The following is a 21162-nucleotide window of genomic DNA, read 5'->3' on the forward strand; positions in this document are numbered from 1 at the left end:
CCGGTCCTTGGATGCTTGATTCCGATCTGGGGAAGACATGGCTTGGCAGTTCGGACTGGACTGTTCCCATGAGGCACAGGGTCAGAGCTGATTTGCATATAGCCAGTGTCTAACCCAGGGTGGTGTGGAGTGCAAAAAAATGATGGATTTAGGCCCAGATCCTTGTACTGGGGTGAATGTATGACATTGTTCTACATTCTGTCCATCAACTGTGTTTTTTGCAATTTCACCCCGAGTCGGCTGGGGATGCTCAGACGTGAGTCCCAGGCTCTCCACACCACTGGAGTCAAGCTATGCAGGCTGATAAAGGCTGATAGCCAGAAACCGGTCCTTGGATGCTTGATTTCGGTCTGGGAAAGACATGGCTTGGTAGTTCGGACTGGACTGTTCCCATGAGGCACAGGGTCAGAGCTGATTTGCATATAGCCAGCTGAGGTTCCGTGAATTCTGAACCTGGGTCATAAAGGTCGTGGTTCTGTTACGATTTTGGTAACAGCGAACCGTAAACAGTGAGCTCAGCAAGTATGAGTGTTTTCATCATGTTATACCGATGGATTCACTGTGTATTTGAAGATTTCGTTCTGAACCTTTGGGTTCCATTTTGTGCATGGCAGCCATTTTGTGGTTGCCCTCACATAGGCCGATGACTTTAGCTGACTCTTAGATGACCAGAGTGAACTGACCCTGTTGCCTGAAGCTGACCTTGCCAAACCAGTTTTTGCCCTTTAGCTGATCAAGATATAGATCAAAGAGCAGGACATTGCTGAGTTTATGGTACATGCACACACCCTTCTATCTTGCTTCTCATCTGTTTGTGTTCCTTCTTTTTATGACCTGTTTACGATATGGGTTGTGGTCTTTTATTATGGGTTTGTTCAGCTTGTGTAAGAAGGAATGTTGGGTTTTTTGCATGCTTGCAAAAGCTAGGACTGCCCCTTACTTTTGTGCTGAGTCAGTTAACCCTAAAACATATAAAAGGCCTCTGTCCTCTGTATTCCTCAGACTACCTCATTCAGTTGCTACGGCTTCTGTGTGACATGGCCTCACTTATTAAATTTAAGAAAGATTTCTTTTCATATTTTCAGCTTCTGTGCCAAGTTCTCTTTTTATTAGTAAGTATTCCCTGAGAATGAAGATTACAGTTCTTCAAATGGTGCAGCCAACGCGAGGCTCATCAGAGAAGTGGCTTTCTGTGGGAGTGATCTTGTCAGGAGACTGAAATCTACGGAGGAGGACAGAACATGATTCTACTAAGAAGGTACTCTGTGCACAGGGATTCAGGAGATTCTTCGTCTCTGCAGCCCAGTATATTTCTGATCTTCCTGATTTTGATCCTCTACATGATGTCACTCCTGACTGAGAACCTTCTTTTTTTGGCGTGAGTATTCTTAAAAAGACCGTTAGGTCATGTAGAACTTGACAGTTAGAATTTGGATAACCTTTTGATTAGTAAAAGTAAGAGTTAAGTATAAGTGGGTCGCTCCCGATCCTCTGTTCTTTGGTTTTGATTGGTTCTTAGTTTGTTTTGTCCTTAGTTCTTATTTGAAGATTGCAATTTCCAAAAAACGAGGGTCTTGTATATTTACAAGTGTATCGATAGAGATAGCCCCTTGAAGTTTGAAGCTAGATTAGTGAGCTATAAGATGCCTGATCTTAGCAAATTTGGAGCTTTGTGTTGGCCAACTTTGTATACGTTTGGATTAGCCGGCTTCCCCTAAAGGGAATATCTAAATATGTTTAGATTTAAAAACATATTTCTTCCTTGGTGATTTTGTATCCCCAGGAAATTAAAATATGACATAATACAAAACAAGGATCCTTTGTTCTGCGCAGTTTTATGAACAAAGATATGCAGAACGATTTTGTGTGGTGTTCTGCTAGCCAAAGCTAGTGAATTGAGTGTATTTTCGCTTCTTGGACATACATCAGTCTGTTGGGCTGTTTTTGCAGTCTTTTGAAACACAATTGAGAAGCGTTTCTGTCCTGAGTATTGATTGGTGGGTTAAATGTGTGTTTAAAATGTCTATGTGAGTTTCCCTTTAGTGCAACTTCTGTAAGTACATAGCGATGGCGTTATTCACGAGATGCATGGCTAAAGCGCGCTGTATTGTGTGTCCTGAGAGTTTTGACCCCTTTCTGTTCATGTCTGAAATGAGCTCAATGTCTGTTCGTGGTTTTTCTTGATGTTTTCAGTCTATTAAGCAACATTTTGTAAGCATATTCTTGGGTCTGTTGCTAAATAAAATTGTCCTTTTTAGAAAGAAAAAAATGGCGCAAACATTTTGTCATGTTATAAGTTAGGCTTCTGTGCTTAGGCTTATATATGAATGCGTCTAAAATGATATGCAAGGGATGCAGCTCGCTTTTATATGTGGAATTATAAAAAATAATTGGGTTTATTAAAAATAATTATTAAATTATGAAAAATAATTATTAAAATTAAGTGCTACAAAATTCGTTTTTTACTATTCATGAAGCTTAATGCTCATACTATGACATCCTAGCATTAAAATTTAATTTAAGTTGTGCTATACCGCATAATGAGAACATTAGCATATAGAATTTCACTTAGCGTAGGCATAAAAAACTCATATTTCTAAAGATTTACATGGGATATGTCTGATGAAAAATCTCTGTAATTTGTAAAGAACATTCTGAGGATGATTAATATGTAACATAGTTATAGGATATTTATTTTTAAGTGCCCCTAATATCAAAGTCGAATTTGGGTAAAATAGACCATTTAAAACAGCATTCTTGCCATTTTTAATAGCTTTAAAGTGCTTTAGGCTTCAGTAAATGCATACATTTAGGTATAATACAAATTTGCAGGTTGTCCCCATTTGGGTTTACTTTTAAATGACCCAGGGAGATCCAATGAAAGTTGCTGAAATGAGTACCATTGCAACAAGCATTTGTTCTAAAAACTGGTATGTGTGTTATTAGGTTTTGTGAATCATTCACAGTAAATGTAGTAGGCCTTTTGCCTTTGTCAGCCTCAGAATGAGCAGAGAGTGGGGGCTAGAAGAAGCTGCAGCTGGCTCAAGTCGTGCTGAGATGCTATCTTTGGTTTCCCTGTAAACAATGGAAGGAGGCTGTCATGTTGACATTTGCGACTAAGCATGGGCGGCAAATCCGTTACGTCCACGGATTTTTCGGATTTTTGGTGAATACGCAATCCGTGTATTTTACGTATTTTCCCAAAAATCCGACAAAATCCGTGGATGTAACGGATTCCCCCCACCCTTCCCCCCACCCACTCATGTAATGGCGCCAGCAAGCTGCCAGCGCCGTTGTAAAATAGTTACAAAGTTAGCTTGCACAGAGCAGGTGCAGCTAACTTTGTAACTATTTTTCAACGGCGCTGGCAGCTTGCTGGCGCCGTTGGAAACAGTACACAGATGGTCCCTGGAACTTGTTGAAGCTCAAATGCAGTGACTCATTCATCGGCCCAGAAACAATCGAGAGCGCCGTCGAGGCTGGGCAATGTGCCTTCTTTACCCAATCTACCGTCGAAAGTCAGCTGTGATGCTGGATAGAGAGGCCTGTGAGCAGGAGTCTCTGCATCTTCATCTGCTGCTCTGATCGGCCTCTGACCTTTTATACACACAAGAGGCATGCCCACTCGCATGGAAGCCCGTCCGTTTGGCCATGAGTAGCCACATTGTGTTCGCACGGGTTTCTGCATGTTCGCGAGCGTTTTGTACAATAAAACCCTCGCGAACTTGCAGAAACCCGTGCGAACACGCAAAAAAAAAATACGCTGGGATCCGCGGATTTTGCGTATTGTCGCAATCCGCAAATACGCAAATACGCAGATCCGCGGATTGCCAATACGCAACATCCGCCCATGCTTATTTGCGACCTTTTAAATTAGGGCTTGGTCTCTGTGAAATGCAGAATGACCTTGCTAAACAGGCCTCTAAAAGGAAGGGTTTCTGGTTTCTCCACAAAATTAAAGAACTTAATTCCAAAGGGAAAAATATGAAAAAGGTTTCTTTGAAAGTCCCAACACATGCTAAATGCTCTGCAGAAATGATACATTTGTATTTCTGCTCTAAAAAAATGATGTCCGCTAGTTGCTTTTATTTGACAGAAAATGAGGCATTGCATTAAGTTTTAGGCAGAAAATAAGAGGAAGCTCTTTATTCAAATGTTGAAGGCTACATGCCCAAGTGAGAACGAATTGTGGGGCAAGGCTAACGTGGAGTGTCAGTGAAAGAATTGTACTTTTGGAAAGTTAAAAGGGCTTCATGTTGCAAGGTGACCGACAAGATGGTAACAGTTAAGTAATGGAAATTTATTTTTGTGTCTGTTCATATGTATTATGTTTTGTCTTCTGATTAAAAGTTATAATTGATGTCTGTTTGTTAAGAGAAATGTCTCTCTTTTGTGTGTTGTGTATTTTTTTTGCTTGCTTCTGCTCACAGATCATCCATGGATTTCTCTGGGGGATTTTAAGGCTGACAAGACACGTGAGTTTGGTTGATTGAAATGAGATGTGTTTTTTGCGTAACTCCTTTGGAAAGAAATGTCCATGTGTTTTTCATATTTGTGTATTTGGTTCTATCATGAATTGTTCTTGCTGGTTCTGTGTGTCTGAAAGTTGTATTTGACAGCAGATATCCACTAATTGGTGATCTACTGTCAAAAAGGAGGGTAAGGATTTTAAACCTGACACGGTATTATGCGTCAACGCTCATTTATATATGCTATTGTTTAACAGCGAGTATATCTGATGGCTTGACATGTCCGTTTTGTGTGTTTTTTTGCATGTTTTATGTTTTATGTTGCTGCTTATGATACTATTACAAGTTTACCTGTGTTGTGAAGGGATATACATGACGATGTGTATCCTGCAAACAGTTGGGTAGATTTGCTTTGACACTAAATTTCACAGAAAGACAGACAACACTTCATCAGTGTATGTCAAATTTGGCTTTACTGGTATTTGAAGGAAAATAAAAAAAATATACAGGAAACAAGGTTTCACCTACAGTCACATTACTGCCCCCTTTCCTGTAAGGAACAGGCAGCCCTAAAATTATGTATCCTAACTGGACGTAAGGATAAATTATAGATTTGTGACTCTTGTACATGGTGACCTAATTTCTATATTACATTAGTCAGTTTTATTCTGCTTCCTAAGTAGTATATGGCTTTGTACTATAAAGGAAACCAGGTTTCATTTTTCCCTGAAGAAGGAACTGGAACATTAGCTGAGATTACCGTATATGGTGTAGCGGCCAGCGGTAGAGTTAAATTTGTAAACTATTGTGATTTTTTTTGTGTATCACCCATACTCTTGGTATTGTGTCACATGCCTGGCTATCACCCAAGCGCATCGTGCCTAGTCATTGGGGATTTTAGCTGTGTCCTAGTCCCATTCCTCTTTTCCGTATTCCTTTCACCAGTCAGCTTTTATTATTATTAGTGTATTGTTCAGGTACACACTTTCAGATTGCAGTAATGTACCATGGACCCCCATCTTATGTATAATTCCCTTTTGCATAACCAGACTGTTTTCCCTGATAATCTGCATTATGCGATTTTTCTTTTGAGATGTTCTAGATGAGGAATTTAGGAACACCTATATATAATCATTGAGATAAAATGTGTTTGACCCATTAGACGATGCCACTATGTGTGAGGACATCCATTCAGATAGATTTCCCATGTCGCTATCTACCCTTAGATGGTGAAGGATATGCTCTCACACGGAAACCCAATTGAAGAGCCTAGAGGCACTGTTTTGCCTACTGCCTTTGTTTTTGTATTGCCTTTGAGAATGACAGTGTATTTCAACTCAGAATTGTCCCATGGCGTATGGCCACTCCTTTGAAGATTGCAGGCCACCCGTTTTCAGTCCTTTTGTTATACAATGAACTGTTTAAAGCATCGTACTTGCTCCATCAGACGGCATTGGACATCACAGAACCAGAATTTCAGTGCAAAAGAGCGCCTGTCATGTACTGGTAACCTCTGACAGTGTGCAGTCCCTTGAGCCCCTTGGCCTGAGTTTTTGCCACACACACCCCCCTTTTCCTTTGCTTCAACGGAAGTGCAGTGCACCGGAGGATCCAAAATTGGCAAAAGGCACTCCATTCTGGTGCCCATGAAAGAGCAGCCTGAGCGTCCTCTGACACTGAATGATGAGTGTTGGAGTCTGAGAATGGTCCCGGGTCTGCACGAGATGATTTGTGCCCATGATCAATGAAGATCATGCTATCTGAGATGTCTGCCGCAGAGGAGAGATACTGGTGCACTGCATTGAGACATTGAGACTTTTAAGTGAGCATTGAGTGCTTGCCAGGGGGGCACTCCAACGGATACTGAGAAGCACCATTTACATGAAAGGCTTGAATGAAGAGGCCCATGCGGAAGAAAACAACAAAAGAAGATTTAATGGACAATAGAAGCCTGCCAGAGAGGCTTTTTGAACGGACTCTGGGCATAGTTGGTTTCACAAGTGGTTTCCGTGCGATTGCATATAATAGGTGTTAGGAGACTAATTTTTGCTGTTTTGCTGGCATTGTTTTAAAGTAGTATTCTGTTTAGTAAAAGCAGAATAAAGTCCATTCTCTGTGGAAGAGTATCCCTTTTCATCTGAGAGCATTAATAAGGATCACCACTGTTTCACCTGAACATATGATACATTAATTAAATGCATAGGAGCCCTAAAAATGTTACTAGATGATTTTAGGATTTACTTTTTGCTTAGGGTTGTGAAAAATTATAATTTCGTTTGTAATAGTGGTCACTACTTTCTCCTGTGGTCTATATGTTCTTAACAACGTGTTTTCTAGTGTTTTTAAACATGACATTGTCTTTTATGGGTGGGATTGTTTTTGTCTACCCAATTGACATCTGTACCCACCTCCCAACCTATGTCTCTTCCTACTACTACTTCTTTGCATTCTTTCCATACTTTACCTGAACATGAACTGGTTAGGAGGTCAGAGTTTATTAATAATTCCTTTGTACAGCTTCTGCATCAACACCAGTTAGTAGTGAACATCACTAATTGTTGGGTGTGTGGTCTTATGCCACATACTACAGATAGAGGTATTCCCTATTTTGTCCTGCCATATGCGGCCTTTGTGCTACTACGTGTGTAAGGAGACCTGTCCAGAGAGAGTTACTAAGTACTAGGATGATGCTACAGCAACATCTTGATGATCTGATGAATATAGACCTGGATTCAGACTGACGTGAGTTTAGGCTATTGCCTATATAAGGGCAAAAGGAGGGCTGAGGTTCCGTGAATTCTGAACCTGGGTCATAAAGGTCGTGGTTCTGTTATGATTTTGGTAACAGCGAACCGTAAACAGTGAGCTCAGCAAGTATGAGTGTTTTCGTCATGTTACACCGATGGATTCACTGTGTATTTGAAGATTTCGTTCTGAACCTTTGGGTTCCATTTTGTGCATGGCAGACATTTTGTGGTTGCCCTCACATAGGCTGATGACTTTAGCTGACTCTTAGATGACCTGAGTGAACTGACCCTGTCGCCTGAAGCTGACCTTGCCAAACCAGTTTTTGCCCTTTAGCTGATCAAGATAGAGATCAAAGAGCAGGACATTGCTGAGTTTATGGTACATGCACATACCCTTCTATCTTGCTTCTCATCTGTTTCTGTTCCTTCTTTTTATGACCTGTTTACGATATGGGTTGTGGTCTTTTATTATGGGTTTGTTCAGCTTGTGTAAGAAGGAATGTTGGGTTTTTTGCATGCTTGCAAAAGCTAGGACTGCCCCTTACTTTTGTGCTGAGTCATGTAACCCTAAAACATATAAAAGGCATCTGTCCTCTGTATTCCTCAGACTACCTCATTCAGTTGCTACGGCTTCTGTGTGACGTGGCCTCACTTATTAAATTTAATAAAGATGTCTTTTCATATTTTCAGCTTCTGTGCCAAGTTCTCTTTTTATTAGTAAGTATTCCCTGAAAATGAAGATTACAGTTCTTCACAGTGTCTAACCCAGGGTGGTGTGGAGTGCAAAAAAACGATGGATTTAGGCCCAGATCCTTGTACTGGGGTGAATGTATGACATTGTTCTACATTCTGTCCATCAACTGTGTTTTTTGCAATTTCACCCCGAGTGGGCTGGGGATGCTCAGACGTGAGTCCCAGGCTCTCCACACCACTGGAGTAAAGCTATCCAGGCTGATGAAGGCTGATAGCCAGAAACCGGTCCTTGGATGCTTGATTCCAGTCTGGGAAAGACATGGCTTGGTAGTTCGGACTGGACTGTTCCCATGAGGCACAGGGTCAGAGCTGATTTGCATATAGCCAGTGTCTAACCCAAGGTGGTGTGGAGTGCAAAAAAAAACGATGGATTTAGGCCCAGATCCTTGTACTGGGGTGAATGTATGACATTGTTCTACATTCTGTCCATCAACTGTAGTTTTTGCAATTTCACCCCGAGTGGGCTGGGGATGCTCAGACGTGAGTCCCAGGCTCTCCACACCACTGGAGTCAAGCTATCCAGGCTGATAGCCAGAAACCGGTCCTTGGATGCTTGATTCCGGTCTGGGAAAGACATGGCTTGGTAGTTCGGACTGGACTGTTCCCATGAGGCACAGGGTCAGAGCTGATTTGCATATAGCGTGTGTCTAACCCAGGGTGGTGTGGAGTGCAAAAAAACGATGGATTTAGGCCCAGACCCTTGTACTGGGGTGAATGTATGACATTGTTCTACATTCTGTCCATCAACTGTGTTTTTTGCAATTTCACCCCGAGTGGGCTGGGGATGCTCAGACGTGAGTCCCAGGCTCTCCACACCACTGGAGTCAAGCTATCCAGGCTGATGAAGGCTGATAGCCAGAAACCGGTCCTTGGATGCTTGATTCCGGTCTGGGAAAGACATGGCTTGGTAGTTCGGACTGGACTGTTCCCATGAGGCACAGGGTCAGAGCTGATTTGCATATAGCCAGTGTCTAACCCAGGGTGGTGTGGACTGCAAAAAAAAACGATGGATTTAGGCCCAGATCCTTGTACTGGGATGAATGTAGGACATTGTTCTACATTCTGTCCATCAACTGTATTTTTTGCAATTTCAATCCGAGTGGGCTGGGGATGCTCAGACGTGAGTCCCAGGCTCTCCACACCACTGGAGTCAAGCTATCCAGGCTGATAGCCAGAAACCGGTCCTTGGATGCTTGATTCCGGTCTGGGAAAGACATGGCTTGGTAGTTCGGACTGGACTGTTCCCATGAGGCACAGGGTCAGAGCTGATTTGCATATAGCCTGTGTCTAACCCAGGGTGGTGTGGAGTGCAAAAAACGATGGATTTAGGCCCAGATCCTTGTACTGGGGTGAATGTATGACATTGTTCTACATTCTGTCGATCAACTGTGTTTTTTGCAATTTCACCCCGAGTGGGCTGGGGATGCTCAGACGTGAGTCCCAGGCTCTCCACACCACTGGAGTCACGCTATCCAGGCTGATGAAGGCTGATAGCCAGAAACCGGTCCTTGGATGCTTGATTCCGGTCTGGGAAAGACATGGCTTGGTAGTTCGGACTGGACTGTTCCCATGAGGCACAGGTAAAGCTGATTTGCATATAGCCAGTGTCTAACCCAGGGTGGTGTGGAGTGCAAATAAAACCGATGGATTTAGGCCCAGATCCTTGTACTGGGGTGAATGTAGGACATTGTTCTACATTCTGTCCATCAACTGTGTTTTTTGCAATTTCACCCCGAGTGGGCTGGGGATGCTCAGACGTGAGTCCCAGGCTCTCCACACCACTGGAGTCAAGCTATCCAGGCTGATAGCCAGAAACCGGTTCTTGGATGCTTGATTCCGGTCTGGGAAAGACATGGCTTGGTAGTTCGGACTGGACTGTTCCCATGAGGCACATCGTCAGAGCTGATTTGCATATAGCCAGTGTCTAACCCAGGGTGGTGTGGAGTGCAAAAAAACGATGGATTTAGGCCCAGATCCTTGTACTGGGGTGAATGTATGACATTGTTCTACATTCTGTCGATCAACTGTGTTTTTTGCAATTTCACCCCGAGTGGGCTGGGGATGCTCAGACGTGAGTCCCAGGCTCTCCACACCACTGGAGTCAAGCTATCCAGGCTGATGAAGGCTGATAGCCAGAAACCGGTCCTTGGATGCTTGATTCCGGTCTGGGAAAGACATGGCTTGGTAGTTCGGACTGGACTGTTCCCATGAGGCACAGGGTCAGAGCTGATTTGCATATAGCCAGTGTCTAACCCAGGGTGGTGTGGAGTGCAAATAAAACCGATGGATTTAGGCCCAGATCCTTGTACTGGGGTGAATGTATGACATTGTTCTACATTCTGTCCATCAACTGTGTTTTTTGCAATTTCACCCCGAGTGGGCTGGGGATGCTCAGACGTGAGTCCCAGGCTCTCCACACCACTGGAGTCAAGCTATCCAGGCTGATAGCCAGAAACCGGTCCTTGAATGATTGATTCCGGTCTGGGAAAGACATGGCTTGGTAGTTCGGACTGGACTGTTCCCATGAGGCACAGGGTCAGAGCTGATTTGCATACAGCCTGTGTCTAACCCAGGGTGGTGTGGAGTGCAAAAAAACGATGGATTTAGGCCCAGATCCTTGTACTGGGGTGAATGTATGACATTGTTCTACATTCTGTCCATCAACTGTGTTTTTTGTTTTTTTCGGGACATTTCTCAAGAGGGACTTTGTGTTCCAGATTACCCCAATATGTTACTATCCCTCATTATGGGAGTCACTAAGAGTATGATCCTCTTAATTTAGACCATTTTAAACCACCTTTTTTATTGTCTACCCTCCCTCGATGTTGAGGTCTTTTGGGTTAATTCAATATATTTTACATGATCTGTTCATTGGTTTCCTAATAGTGTAGATCTGGAATACATTACCTATCAATATTAGTTCCCAACTCGCATTGGCAGCTAAATGGAGCTTTCACTCCTTCCAGATGTATGAACGTGTGTCCATTTAAAATGGTGACTACCTCCCTGAGCATTGTTCTTCTCCCCGGACACGCTAACTGAGGACATTGCGACTCTGTGCAGGTTTATTAAACTGCTGGAATATTTTGAAGCATGGTTTGGGATTTCCTTTGATTCTTTCATTGATTTTGCATGTTTGACTCACCTTTGGTTTGATATGTGCAAAATTGCCCTTATGAGAGTTGTTTTTATAATTTAAGGCTGTTTATAAAATTAAACAATGAACAGTATTCTGTGGACACGGTCGCGTTGATCATCTCAAGGACACGCTGAATGATGGACCTGTGCTTTTGGATGACTTATTTTGTACTTATTCTCACACCTTCTATTTGTTTTGTTGTTTTAGATTGATATGTAGTTCTGTGTTTTAGGTGGTCTTATTTAGGCTTCAGAAGGAGCTAAACATCCCATTTAGATTAGGTAAGGCTGATTCCTCTCACATTTTATGCCACTTTTACTGGAATTTACACTGGTGTTGGGCACATTAACTCTTGTCTGTTCACATTGAATGGAACTGGAATTCATTATGATCTATGGATGTGAAACAATCTTGTTCCACTTTTGTCTTCTTCTAAGATAAAACAATGGTAGCTTTTTGCAAACAGTATGTTTTGGGCCACCTCATGTATCAGGTGTCTTGCTACTGTTCTTTCATACTAATTTGTATTTGTTGTTTTCTTCTTTTTAATATCACAGAGTGACATTGATTGCTGGTCTTGAAGAATGCACTTGAAGCTATGTATTGGGTCACATTTAGGGTAGAAACATGTTGACTGTATAGGGGAGATAATACTTCTAACTTCCCTCTCTGTTTTAACATCGATTCCTTGAAGGCAGATGAATACATTTAAATTTAGTCTAACAGCAGATAGTTTTAATTCCCCTCTCACATTTAAAAACAGCACTCTGTTTCTCTCACCCATACCTGGTACTCATCTAGGATAAATAAAACATCTCAAGAGCTCCTGTCCTTCAGAGAGTTGTAGCCCGCACCAGGCCCCTTTGGTTCTGGTGCGAGGAGGGAACCCTTTGATGAAACATATCACCTTTGGGTGGGTTGGAGTTCTCGTCCTAAACAAATATTTTCACTTACATAAACACTGTCTTCTGTCCTCTTCCTATCTACCAGGCATACTTCTCTGTGTTTTATATTAGTAAGAGAGTTACGCTTTTTAGTTGTGTTACGAGCTCCCATAAGACCCCTTTTTGCATTTTGCTTATTACATAAACACTCCTCTTATTTTGAATTGTATTTCATCTTTCTTCTGTAAAGTATACGAGCAATACATTTAAATACTTTTCTAATAAAAAATGACACCAAAAATACACCATTGATTTTTTCCCCATTAGGAGCGGTCAATAACAATTTTGATTTACCTTCAGACTGAATCTAGGGGTAGACCTGTGATGTTTGCTAGTAAGTATCAGATTCAGAGCAATTTATCACATTTCATGTTCAGCAAAAACATCTTGTAAGACGTTAAAATAGTGGACGATATTTTGGGAATAAATAAAAATAAAGTAATATTCTAGCATCTCAAAAGAAAATTAAACTATTCGGTATATGTAGATAAATCAACTGTTGATATCCCAAATTTCTAAAAGACATTAAGAAAGACATTCAAACAACTAGATGATAATCTGAACATCATAGCAGGTCCAAAAATCAAGAATTTTGTTACGTGGTGTATTAAAGATCATGCAATTAGACAAAGCCTGCTTTTACAAGGCATACTAGAAATTATATTTGTCAGCCCTGAGAGGAAATACCAGTAATAAAAAGATGGAATGCGTCCTGAGTGAGGTGTCTAGAGGCAGCCTTTTATGATAGTCATTTATTTAAGAAAAGGTGGCTCTATGAGAGTTCATTGACGTTTCATACATTTCAGTGGCATGTTGGAAGATTCTCAAAGCTTAGAGGCAGAGAAATGACCTTGAGAGACATATAAGCCCACTGACGTAAGGTCAAGCACTTGCCAGAGTCTCAGAGTCAGATTTAGCATATAGGTTCCATGGACATTCTAATGGAAGCGAGAATAAATCAAAATTATTTTGTACACTTTAATAACAGTAGGACAGCTGTACAGACGTCATTTGCAGAGGCACATCTACACATTTGCAGAAGGTATTTTGGAGCCCCTCACCCAAGGAAGCTTCTTCCAGATGACAAGAGGATCAGCCATTCCAAACAGACTGCCAGGAATCAATGTGCCATCTGATAGAGCCCCACTATTCCACTGCACACAGCATGTGGGGCAGCTTTGCTCGTGGTGTGATATTTCAAAGTGAGTGGCTGTGCATGGACTTACAACATATGGATTTTATTCGTTTTCTCGTTTTACAAGAACAATGAAACAGAAACAAAACCTACCACCAGGTCACAGATAGCATTTACCAAGTCATTAAAGTAATCACTTGCAATCGTCATCGGGGCGTTATGATTGCATGATGGGCAGTGGGGTCAGAGACCGGTCCTGTTCCTTGTTGTCTCCCTCTTGGTCCACTTCCAAAGTGTATGACCCCAGTATTCCCCTGTCGCCAGCCAGCTCGCTCGGTCCTTCCAACGCCATGGTTGTCCTGGAGATGTGTCTTCCCAGACCATGTTATGTTAGGCCTGCCATTGTCCCCACATTTCCGAAACATCCTCGACCAACCCCTCGACTCATAGACCACTCTTTCTGCCTCCACGCAGCGCAGTCTGCTGATAGCCCACTGTCTTGATGTGGGGAGCTTGAGCTCCCCCATTTGCTAGCTATGTCCCTTTTTGCTACGCAGAAACCCAAGACACAGAGAATGAGTTGCCTTCTAGGGAGGTCCACATCTCCCAGTGTTTCCAATAGTATGGATAGTGGCATGAAGGGTTTATGCCAGCTCGGTCACCATCTCCCTCCAGTATGTGTTTGTACATGAACAAATGCTCTGGGGAAAAGTGTCTGGATCCACCCCACGTCGCAGGCCATTAGGGGTCTGCATCCAACCCATTGTGAACAGTCATGGTCTAGTGCAGTACACGCTATGAAGGACCGTACGTTGTATAAGCCTCAGGGTGGCTTTTATTGTCTCCTCCCGGGGGTGCATCAGGGCTGCTTCCCAGTCAATGTCCTCCATGGGGCCCAAGTCTATTTCCCACTTATGTCTCAGCAAGCGAAGGTTGTCGGGTCTGTTATTCAGGAGAGTGCGATATGTTAATGAGATAGCTTTTATGGGCATTTCATCCTGGAGTATTCTATTTTCGAGGGGTTTATTGTCTTCCATCTGAGGTTGATGGTATGTCCTCAAGAGCATGGTTCAGTTGGATATATTGACAATACTATATATCTCACATGTCGCCTTCTGTCTGCAAGTCCCAGAAGGATTTGATCACCCATTTCTCTCCTATATCTTCAAGCGTCAAAATCCCTATCAGGCCCAATGGGGATTTCTCCTGCAGCCTTCGAAGCCCTTTCAGTGTGTCCCCTAGCAAACAGGAGGTAGTCAAAGAGGGTCTGCCCCTCCATCCTACATAAGTGACAGTTTTGTCCCAGGCCTCCAAAGTACTCTTCGTGGGATCCAGCAGGTCCAAGCTGAATAGCCTGCCAAATATAAAGGGTCTCATTTACAAGTTTTTGATGCAGGGCAGTCCAGTAAGTCACTTTGGTGCACTGCCCTACGTCAAAAGAAAAGGGCAGGAATACACTGAGATACAATTCCTGTCCTCTTCACTGTGCTGGTCCACAATCAGCTCCCCTGTGCCAACTCATCACTCTTGCACCATGGTGTATGGGTGTTTGTGTTGTAGGAATGATTGTTTTTGTGCAAGAAGGGACAACTTCCTGCACAAAAACAATCAATTGAGGCGTTTCCCTTCCTCTATGTGTGCTGCAGAAGGCAGCCCACATAGAAAGTGGAAAAAACAAGGAGAAATAAACATATTTCTCCTCGTTATGCCTCCCCTGGGGAGGCGTTGGCTTTTGACAGATTCCCAGGTTTACAAGTCTTGTAAATCTGGTAATACGTCAAAACCCATGGGTATTGCGTGGGAACACCCACCGCAACACCCATGGAATGCATCTTCGACACAGAGTAATGCAATGCAGCGACTTGTGCTGCTTTGCTTTATTCCATATCTATGATGACATAAAAAACCTCACAAAGTGCCTTTGCGTGGCCTCATAGATATAGGTCTACACTCTGTGCTGTCGGTGCCTCAAAAAAAGACCCCTAGTGTACATGAGCCTTGACCTCCATGATTGACCTCTCCAATTGTATCACCGGATACGAGTTGTGACATGAAGCACCACTCATTAACTGCCTGGAGTTGAGACACCCACTAGTATGCCCTCACATCTGGCAGTGAGATACCCGCATTGTATGCATTCCTCTGCAAGTTTCGAAGGGCAACGCGTGGGGTGCCCCTATCTAAAGGAGGGTCCGGAGTGCACTGTCGACTATTAAAGAAATCCTTGGACACTGACCAGGGCATATTTTGAAGAACATAGAAACATTTGGGCAGGGTGATCATCTTAAAAAAAGATGTTCTGCCCAGAATTGAGAGAGGTAGCTGCCTTCAATGGCTAATATCTTGACAAAACACTTGCTAGACCACTTTCAAGTTCCTTTCAAATAACTCTTGCTTAGAGGGCCGAATGTCTAATCCCAGGTAGCGGAAGCCCTCTCTGATGGTCACCATCTGAGTTGGGATCACTATCTCTAGGCTCCAAATGCCCAGTCGGTATAGAACCGATTTATACCAGTTAATTCTGTATCCCGCATATTTCTCCAAGTTACGAAACACCAACAGGACAACTGAATTAGAGACTACCGGATCAGGGAGATAGAATAATATGTCATCTGTGTACAAGGAGAATTTCTCCTGCTTCCCACAACCTCGGGAAAGCACACTATATCGCCTCTGAGCCTCAGCCAGCAGGGTTGGGGTTCTAGGCACAACCTAAACAGGAGATGTGAGAGGGGGAAGCCATGGCGGGTCCCTATCTTCAATCCAAACTGCTCCAAGAAGGTGCCATTCACCTTGACCCTTGGCATTGGGTTGTGATATAGGAGCCACACCCACCGGAATAACTTCGGGCCCATGCCCAGCCTGACCAGGGTTAGAAAGAGGTAGTTCCACCTTTCGGAGTCAAACACATTTTCTGCTTCCAGGGATGAGATTGCCAGGGGGAGCATTGTGTCACATACCCTGTGGGGTGTGAACTTGTTTTGATCCCTGTGGACCAACCCTGCAATACCTTTTTGCTAATATGGTTGCTAGCGCTTTGGCCAGGGTCTTTATCTCTGTTCAGAAGGGATATCTGCATGGAAGAGGAGCTACTGGTGTCCGGCTTCCTGGTCTTGGGAAGTACATGCAATCATTGCTGTACATAGGTCTGGGGTGAGCTCCCCCTCGCTGTTCATGGAGAGAATGTGTAGGCCCACTAACAAGAAAGTTTTTGTTTGATAGAATTCCACCGGGATACCATTGGGTGCCGGCGTCTTCCCCAGCTGCATCAACCCCAAGGCCTCCATCAGTTCCTCCAGGGTGAGGTCCTGATCTGGTTCTGAAGGTTGAGATAGTGGACCCACATGTCTTGTCTAGAAAATTTGCATAAAAGAGGGACCCAAACACCCCAATTTGTTGCGTTGCCCTCTACTCATGACCAAGAGAGTGAGTGGTTTGCAGAGTACTCAAAGATCTGCTTTGTGACCAGAGCTTGTGTTTGCCTGACAGTCAGTCTCCCAGAGGTAAGGAGGGGCCATCACCTGAAGCCTGCAATTTCTGTTGGAGGATTTGAGGGTTATATCTAGTGCCCAGAAGACTTCCTTCCTGTGAAGGAAGGCAATAGGTAGGCCTAGCCCTGCAGGTAGAGAGACTGTCCAGGATTAGAAGGCCAGCATAATCCTTGCGTGCCTTCAGAGAACGAAGCAAGTGTTGACTCGGGTTGAGAGGGCCTCCCCCGTCTTCCACTGCAGTTCCTGTAGTAAGGTACCTTAAGAAGCTAACCTGACAGTTAAGGGTGAAAAGTGTGCATTTGGCTCTGGTTACACAGCCACAGTGGGAGGGACCCTAGAGCACTAGTGGTAAACTCCCTCAACCACCATGGTTATGGCAAATCGCCCCTATGTCCTGTTGCCCCCAAATTGGATCTGATAGTCCCTGTAGCAGTTGTTCATTTATGGAGTTGCAACACCATCTCCATGGTCCATGGTCAATTGTGATTTAAGCTATTGTGGACTATTTGCCTATAGAGCATCAGCAGTCTGTCATGCTGGAAATGAGCTGCTGCTGATTTTGGTTGAAGAAGGGTCCAGATTTCTATTGCCTTCCTTCTGGAATCATCAATCAGCAGTTAATGTGTTGTACTGCATCTACATGCAACTGTGAACCCCCAACGCTGCACACAACCAATCACAGCTCAGCATACCTTTATTTGCCAAAAACAAAATAATTCAAGAACTGGTTTTGTGTCATGAAATGAACACATTTAATGAACAATCTCTTCATTTTTATATACATCTATAAAAAATTCAAATACAGTATGTTAAGATTGTATTTTTTTGTTTCTTTCTTTTTAATACTAGGACGTACGGTATTAAATACTGAATTTGGAAGGAAGAATGTGTAATTAGAACCATTTTACAAAATATGATCGTAGAGGGAAGGGGGAAATTAAAGGAATATATATGTTCATATAACTACATTTTTTTGTTATGCATATTTATAATAAGACAAATAGTACATTGAAATAGAGACAGTCTCCCTGTATAAACAAAAGGAATTTGTTCCAAAGTGTTGTATTTGACAATCCTAGAAAAGGGGAGGCAGAGGGAGAACCGAAGAGAAAAAGACAATACGGATTTCTTTAGTAGTGTAATGGTGAGCTGAACCCACTAGGGACCAGACGCCATTGTAGGATTATGGTACTTGTGATACGAATTCATTAATCTGCAAAATGCATGACTTCTGGGAATAACCTACTTCAATGTATTAATGTTTCTATTCCCACACAAGGGAAGTCCATTGCAAATCGCCTTGTATCAGCCAATCACGCCTCATACACATAGGTCTTGAGACAGGTATGGAATTATTACACAAAATCATGATAACTGATGTGTCATCACACAATAACTTGTTGATCCAACCTAAGAGACGACAGTGCTTTAGAATAAGGCTCTCAAGTTTTCAGACATCCTAAAAAATAAACAGTGAAATAAAGCAGTCAGGCCACTCTCCAATCCCCAATCCAGAATGGTGAGTCTCCAGCCGGCTCAGTCCTGAACCACTTCCTCACTGTCGCCCTTTTATGACTTCACAGAAGTGTGTTACTCTTCAGTAGGGTTGGTTTCAGATGAGATCCACTGGGGACCCAACCATTCTTGCTTGCGATGGGAGCGGGAGAGTGTGATGGCACAGGTTGGTACTCAGCAAGGCCAGAGCACCATCTGAGGACCAAGAGGACAGCGCGTAAGGTGGCTTCATATTTTACAACAATTAGACTTCTCTCCTTGAAAGTTGGCATCTGCAAGCCTTGCAAAAAGGATTGATATGGTGTGGCACATAGAGGGTTAGCTCCAATGTAAAACAATGTTGAGAGAGCATTTAATCCGAAACTGTAATAGTGATGTTGACATACAAACCCGTTAGTGCAGTGAAAGGGTTAAGGCTATGAGCTTTAACACAACTCACAGTTTCCCTGCAGTACTGCACAGGCCTGTCCCTCTGCGACGTTACTGTAAATTTACGGGTGCAATCCGGTCGAACACTCCACCTGTGCATTTCAGACACAGAAAATGCATCAAAGACCTAGGTGGTCTGTTCTTTAGTGACACTAGGGGAAGATATTATAGGGTGGCGGTAATGAATGTCTAGATGGGTCCGTAACATGTTGAGTTCATTAAGCTGATCTTCCAGAAGCTCAAACTTTAAATATAAACTCCAGATTGCATCACATTAATTACCACTTATGGATTAGAAAGGAGAGAATGGTAAGCCAATGAGAAGCATTTGAGGCCTTATTTATACCCAAGCAAGCACAGCTAAGAGCAGACAAATCATCGCCTAAATCTCGTATGAACGTGCGAGAAAGGATCTTTGTACATACTCGGCTCTGTGTCAGAATCGTGGCAAAAGAACCAAGATCTTTTTCCGATCCTTGAACATAAGAACATTTGTAAGATCTCCGTTGACAATGATGGTCATGAGCAGGTCCATAATATAATTCACTCACTGTCAAGGAGTTTTTAAAGAGGGGCACCTCTTAAGGTACAGAAATATTGAGAACCGCCTTAGGAAGATGGAAAGTTAAGTATAAGCATTATATGTTTGGCCAAGTGACACTGGATTCAATACTGTAATCTTGTAATTATCTTCCCCATTCATGTCAGTAGGACATCTGAATGATATCATATTGGTCATGCGATAATTGTATTAGTGGGGGATTTGGGATGTTGTGCATACGCTGGATGCACTACACAAGTATGCCAAGATAATTGACCTATGAATTTTAACACCAATAGACTGCTTCTGAGGCACTCAAGTTAAGCAATAACAGAACACATTCAAGAGTCATACCAATACTCCTGGTTAAACAATATGGGCGACCGTCTCGGTGCATGTTTACATCTCCATGAGCCTCTTTGTGGGAGTCCCAGACTCTATGTCCTTCTTCTGGAACACAACACTTCACCTCCAGACAGCACATTAGCATTACCACTCCTGTGATGAGTACAAGTACAAGCAATAACATCTCTCAGTCTGATCCCACAAGGAAGAGCTTTGGTGTCCATCCTTTCAGGCAGGAAAGGGGGACCCTGAAGCTCTGATGGTCTGGATGGCGTGTGACACAAGGTTCAACCTTTATGGGGATCCCCTAGAAAGAAAATTAGGATGACGCTGGATCACAAGTCCATGCTGCAAAGCAATGGTTCGGACAACACAGATTTCTACAACCATAGGCATTTGGTCATAAATCTGCAGCACTGTAGTAATTCGTACCAACAGGGACCCATAGCATAAGACACAAGTAATGTTTGCATTTTTTTCTCTTTAAATTCCCGCCTCCCCCACGATCGAAAAATAAATCAAAACTATATAGTAATTTATTGGCAATACCCCCCTACCCCCCAACTCCAAGACATTCGTCTTCACAGAAAAAGAGTCACATTCCATTTATGCGGTTGCTTTTTGTGGTGTAGAGCGAGTCGAAAGGCCGATATACAAAAAAAATACTTCTTGGAAAACATTCAGAAAGCACCGAGTGCACAAGTCAGTTCTCCGAGCAAAAAAACATGGAAGAACAGAAATCATAAATTCTGTCTGGTCTCAGAACTGTAAATAAAAAATGTAAAATGGCGCCACATGGAAGCTATGTATCCCTGCGGGAAGATGAAGGGCATAGGGAGCAACCTCCGCTGGCTCTAAGCAAACGAGCCCAACGCGTTCCCTTGTTGATGTTGGTGTGGATTGCGGCTTCCCAGTTCAGAGTTTTTTCTTGGTGGATTTAGGAGGAACAGCACTGTGGGTAAACAAGTAAGGCAGCGTCTTTGGCATGGCGGTATAGCTGTATGATCCTGTTTTGTGTCATCAGCTGGTGGAGGGCCTTGGTGAGAATCCTAGGCCTTCTTCAGGGCTTCCTGAAAAGACAAGCTGTTCCCTTGCCAATTCCTGTCTCCTCCATGCTGCGCAGTGTCACCTTTTTTGGCTCGCTTTTTCAATACCTCGTCCCTCCCTTTGGCAGAGAGTCTATTTTTGCGTATCTGTGTCGCATGTCAAATATTTTTTTCTGCACTTTGATTCATTTTTAGCAGACCACAGGGATGTCAAAGCTCCATGTTTTGGTGACTTTGTCCGTTTGTTCTTAGAAAAGAAATCACGGTGATAAAATGCAATAAACTCCTCCTTAACATGTGCAAAATAGGAACAGATGATGAAATGTGTTTTCACTTTGTTCTTCCACAGGAATGCAAAGAAGGAATCTGTACAGGAGATATAAGAGGTGCAGAGAAGAACATAAGCTTCACAAAGTAGACCCAGGCAGACAAAAAACATAAACTAATGCCTCGTCTGCGGTAGTAGGCGTTATATAAATACAATTACAATTTCAGAAAGGTGTAAACTATAACACAAGGGTGTACCTTTTTCATAACATGTCGGGGCAGAGAACTCCGCACATTAACCCGTTCCGTGCTGTTGCGGCCATTGGCCGACGGCAGCACTA

General features: G+C 43.0%; 1 protein-coding gene across 2 annotated transcripts in view; it reads right to left on the reverse strand.

Annotated features, from left to right (window-relative positions):
• Window positions 1-17406: 17406 nt before the first annotated feature.
• CNTFR (ciliary neurotrophic factor receptor) overlaps window positions 17407-21162 on the reverse strand; it is an 883959-nt gene continuing 880203 nt past the window's right edge. For both annotated transcript variants that reach the window (XM_078674690.1, XM_078674691.1), the window contains one exon: window positions 17407-20920. In XM_078674690.1, the coding sequence (XP_078530816.1) occupies window position 20920 (1 nt within the window). In that variant the 3' untranslated portion in view covers window positions 17407-20919. The remainder of the gene's footprint in view (window positions 20921-21162) is intronic.

The sequence above is a fragment of the Lissotriton helveticus genome, chromosome 2_1 (genome assembly GCF_964261635.1).
Source record: "Lissotriton helveticus chromosome 2_1, aLisHel1.1, whole genome shotgun sequence".
NCBI lineage: Eukaryota > Metazoa > Chordata > Amphibia > Caudata > Salamandridae > Lissotriton > Lissotriton helveticus.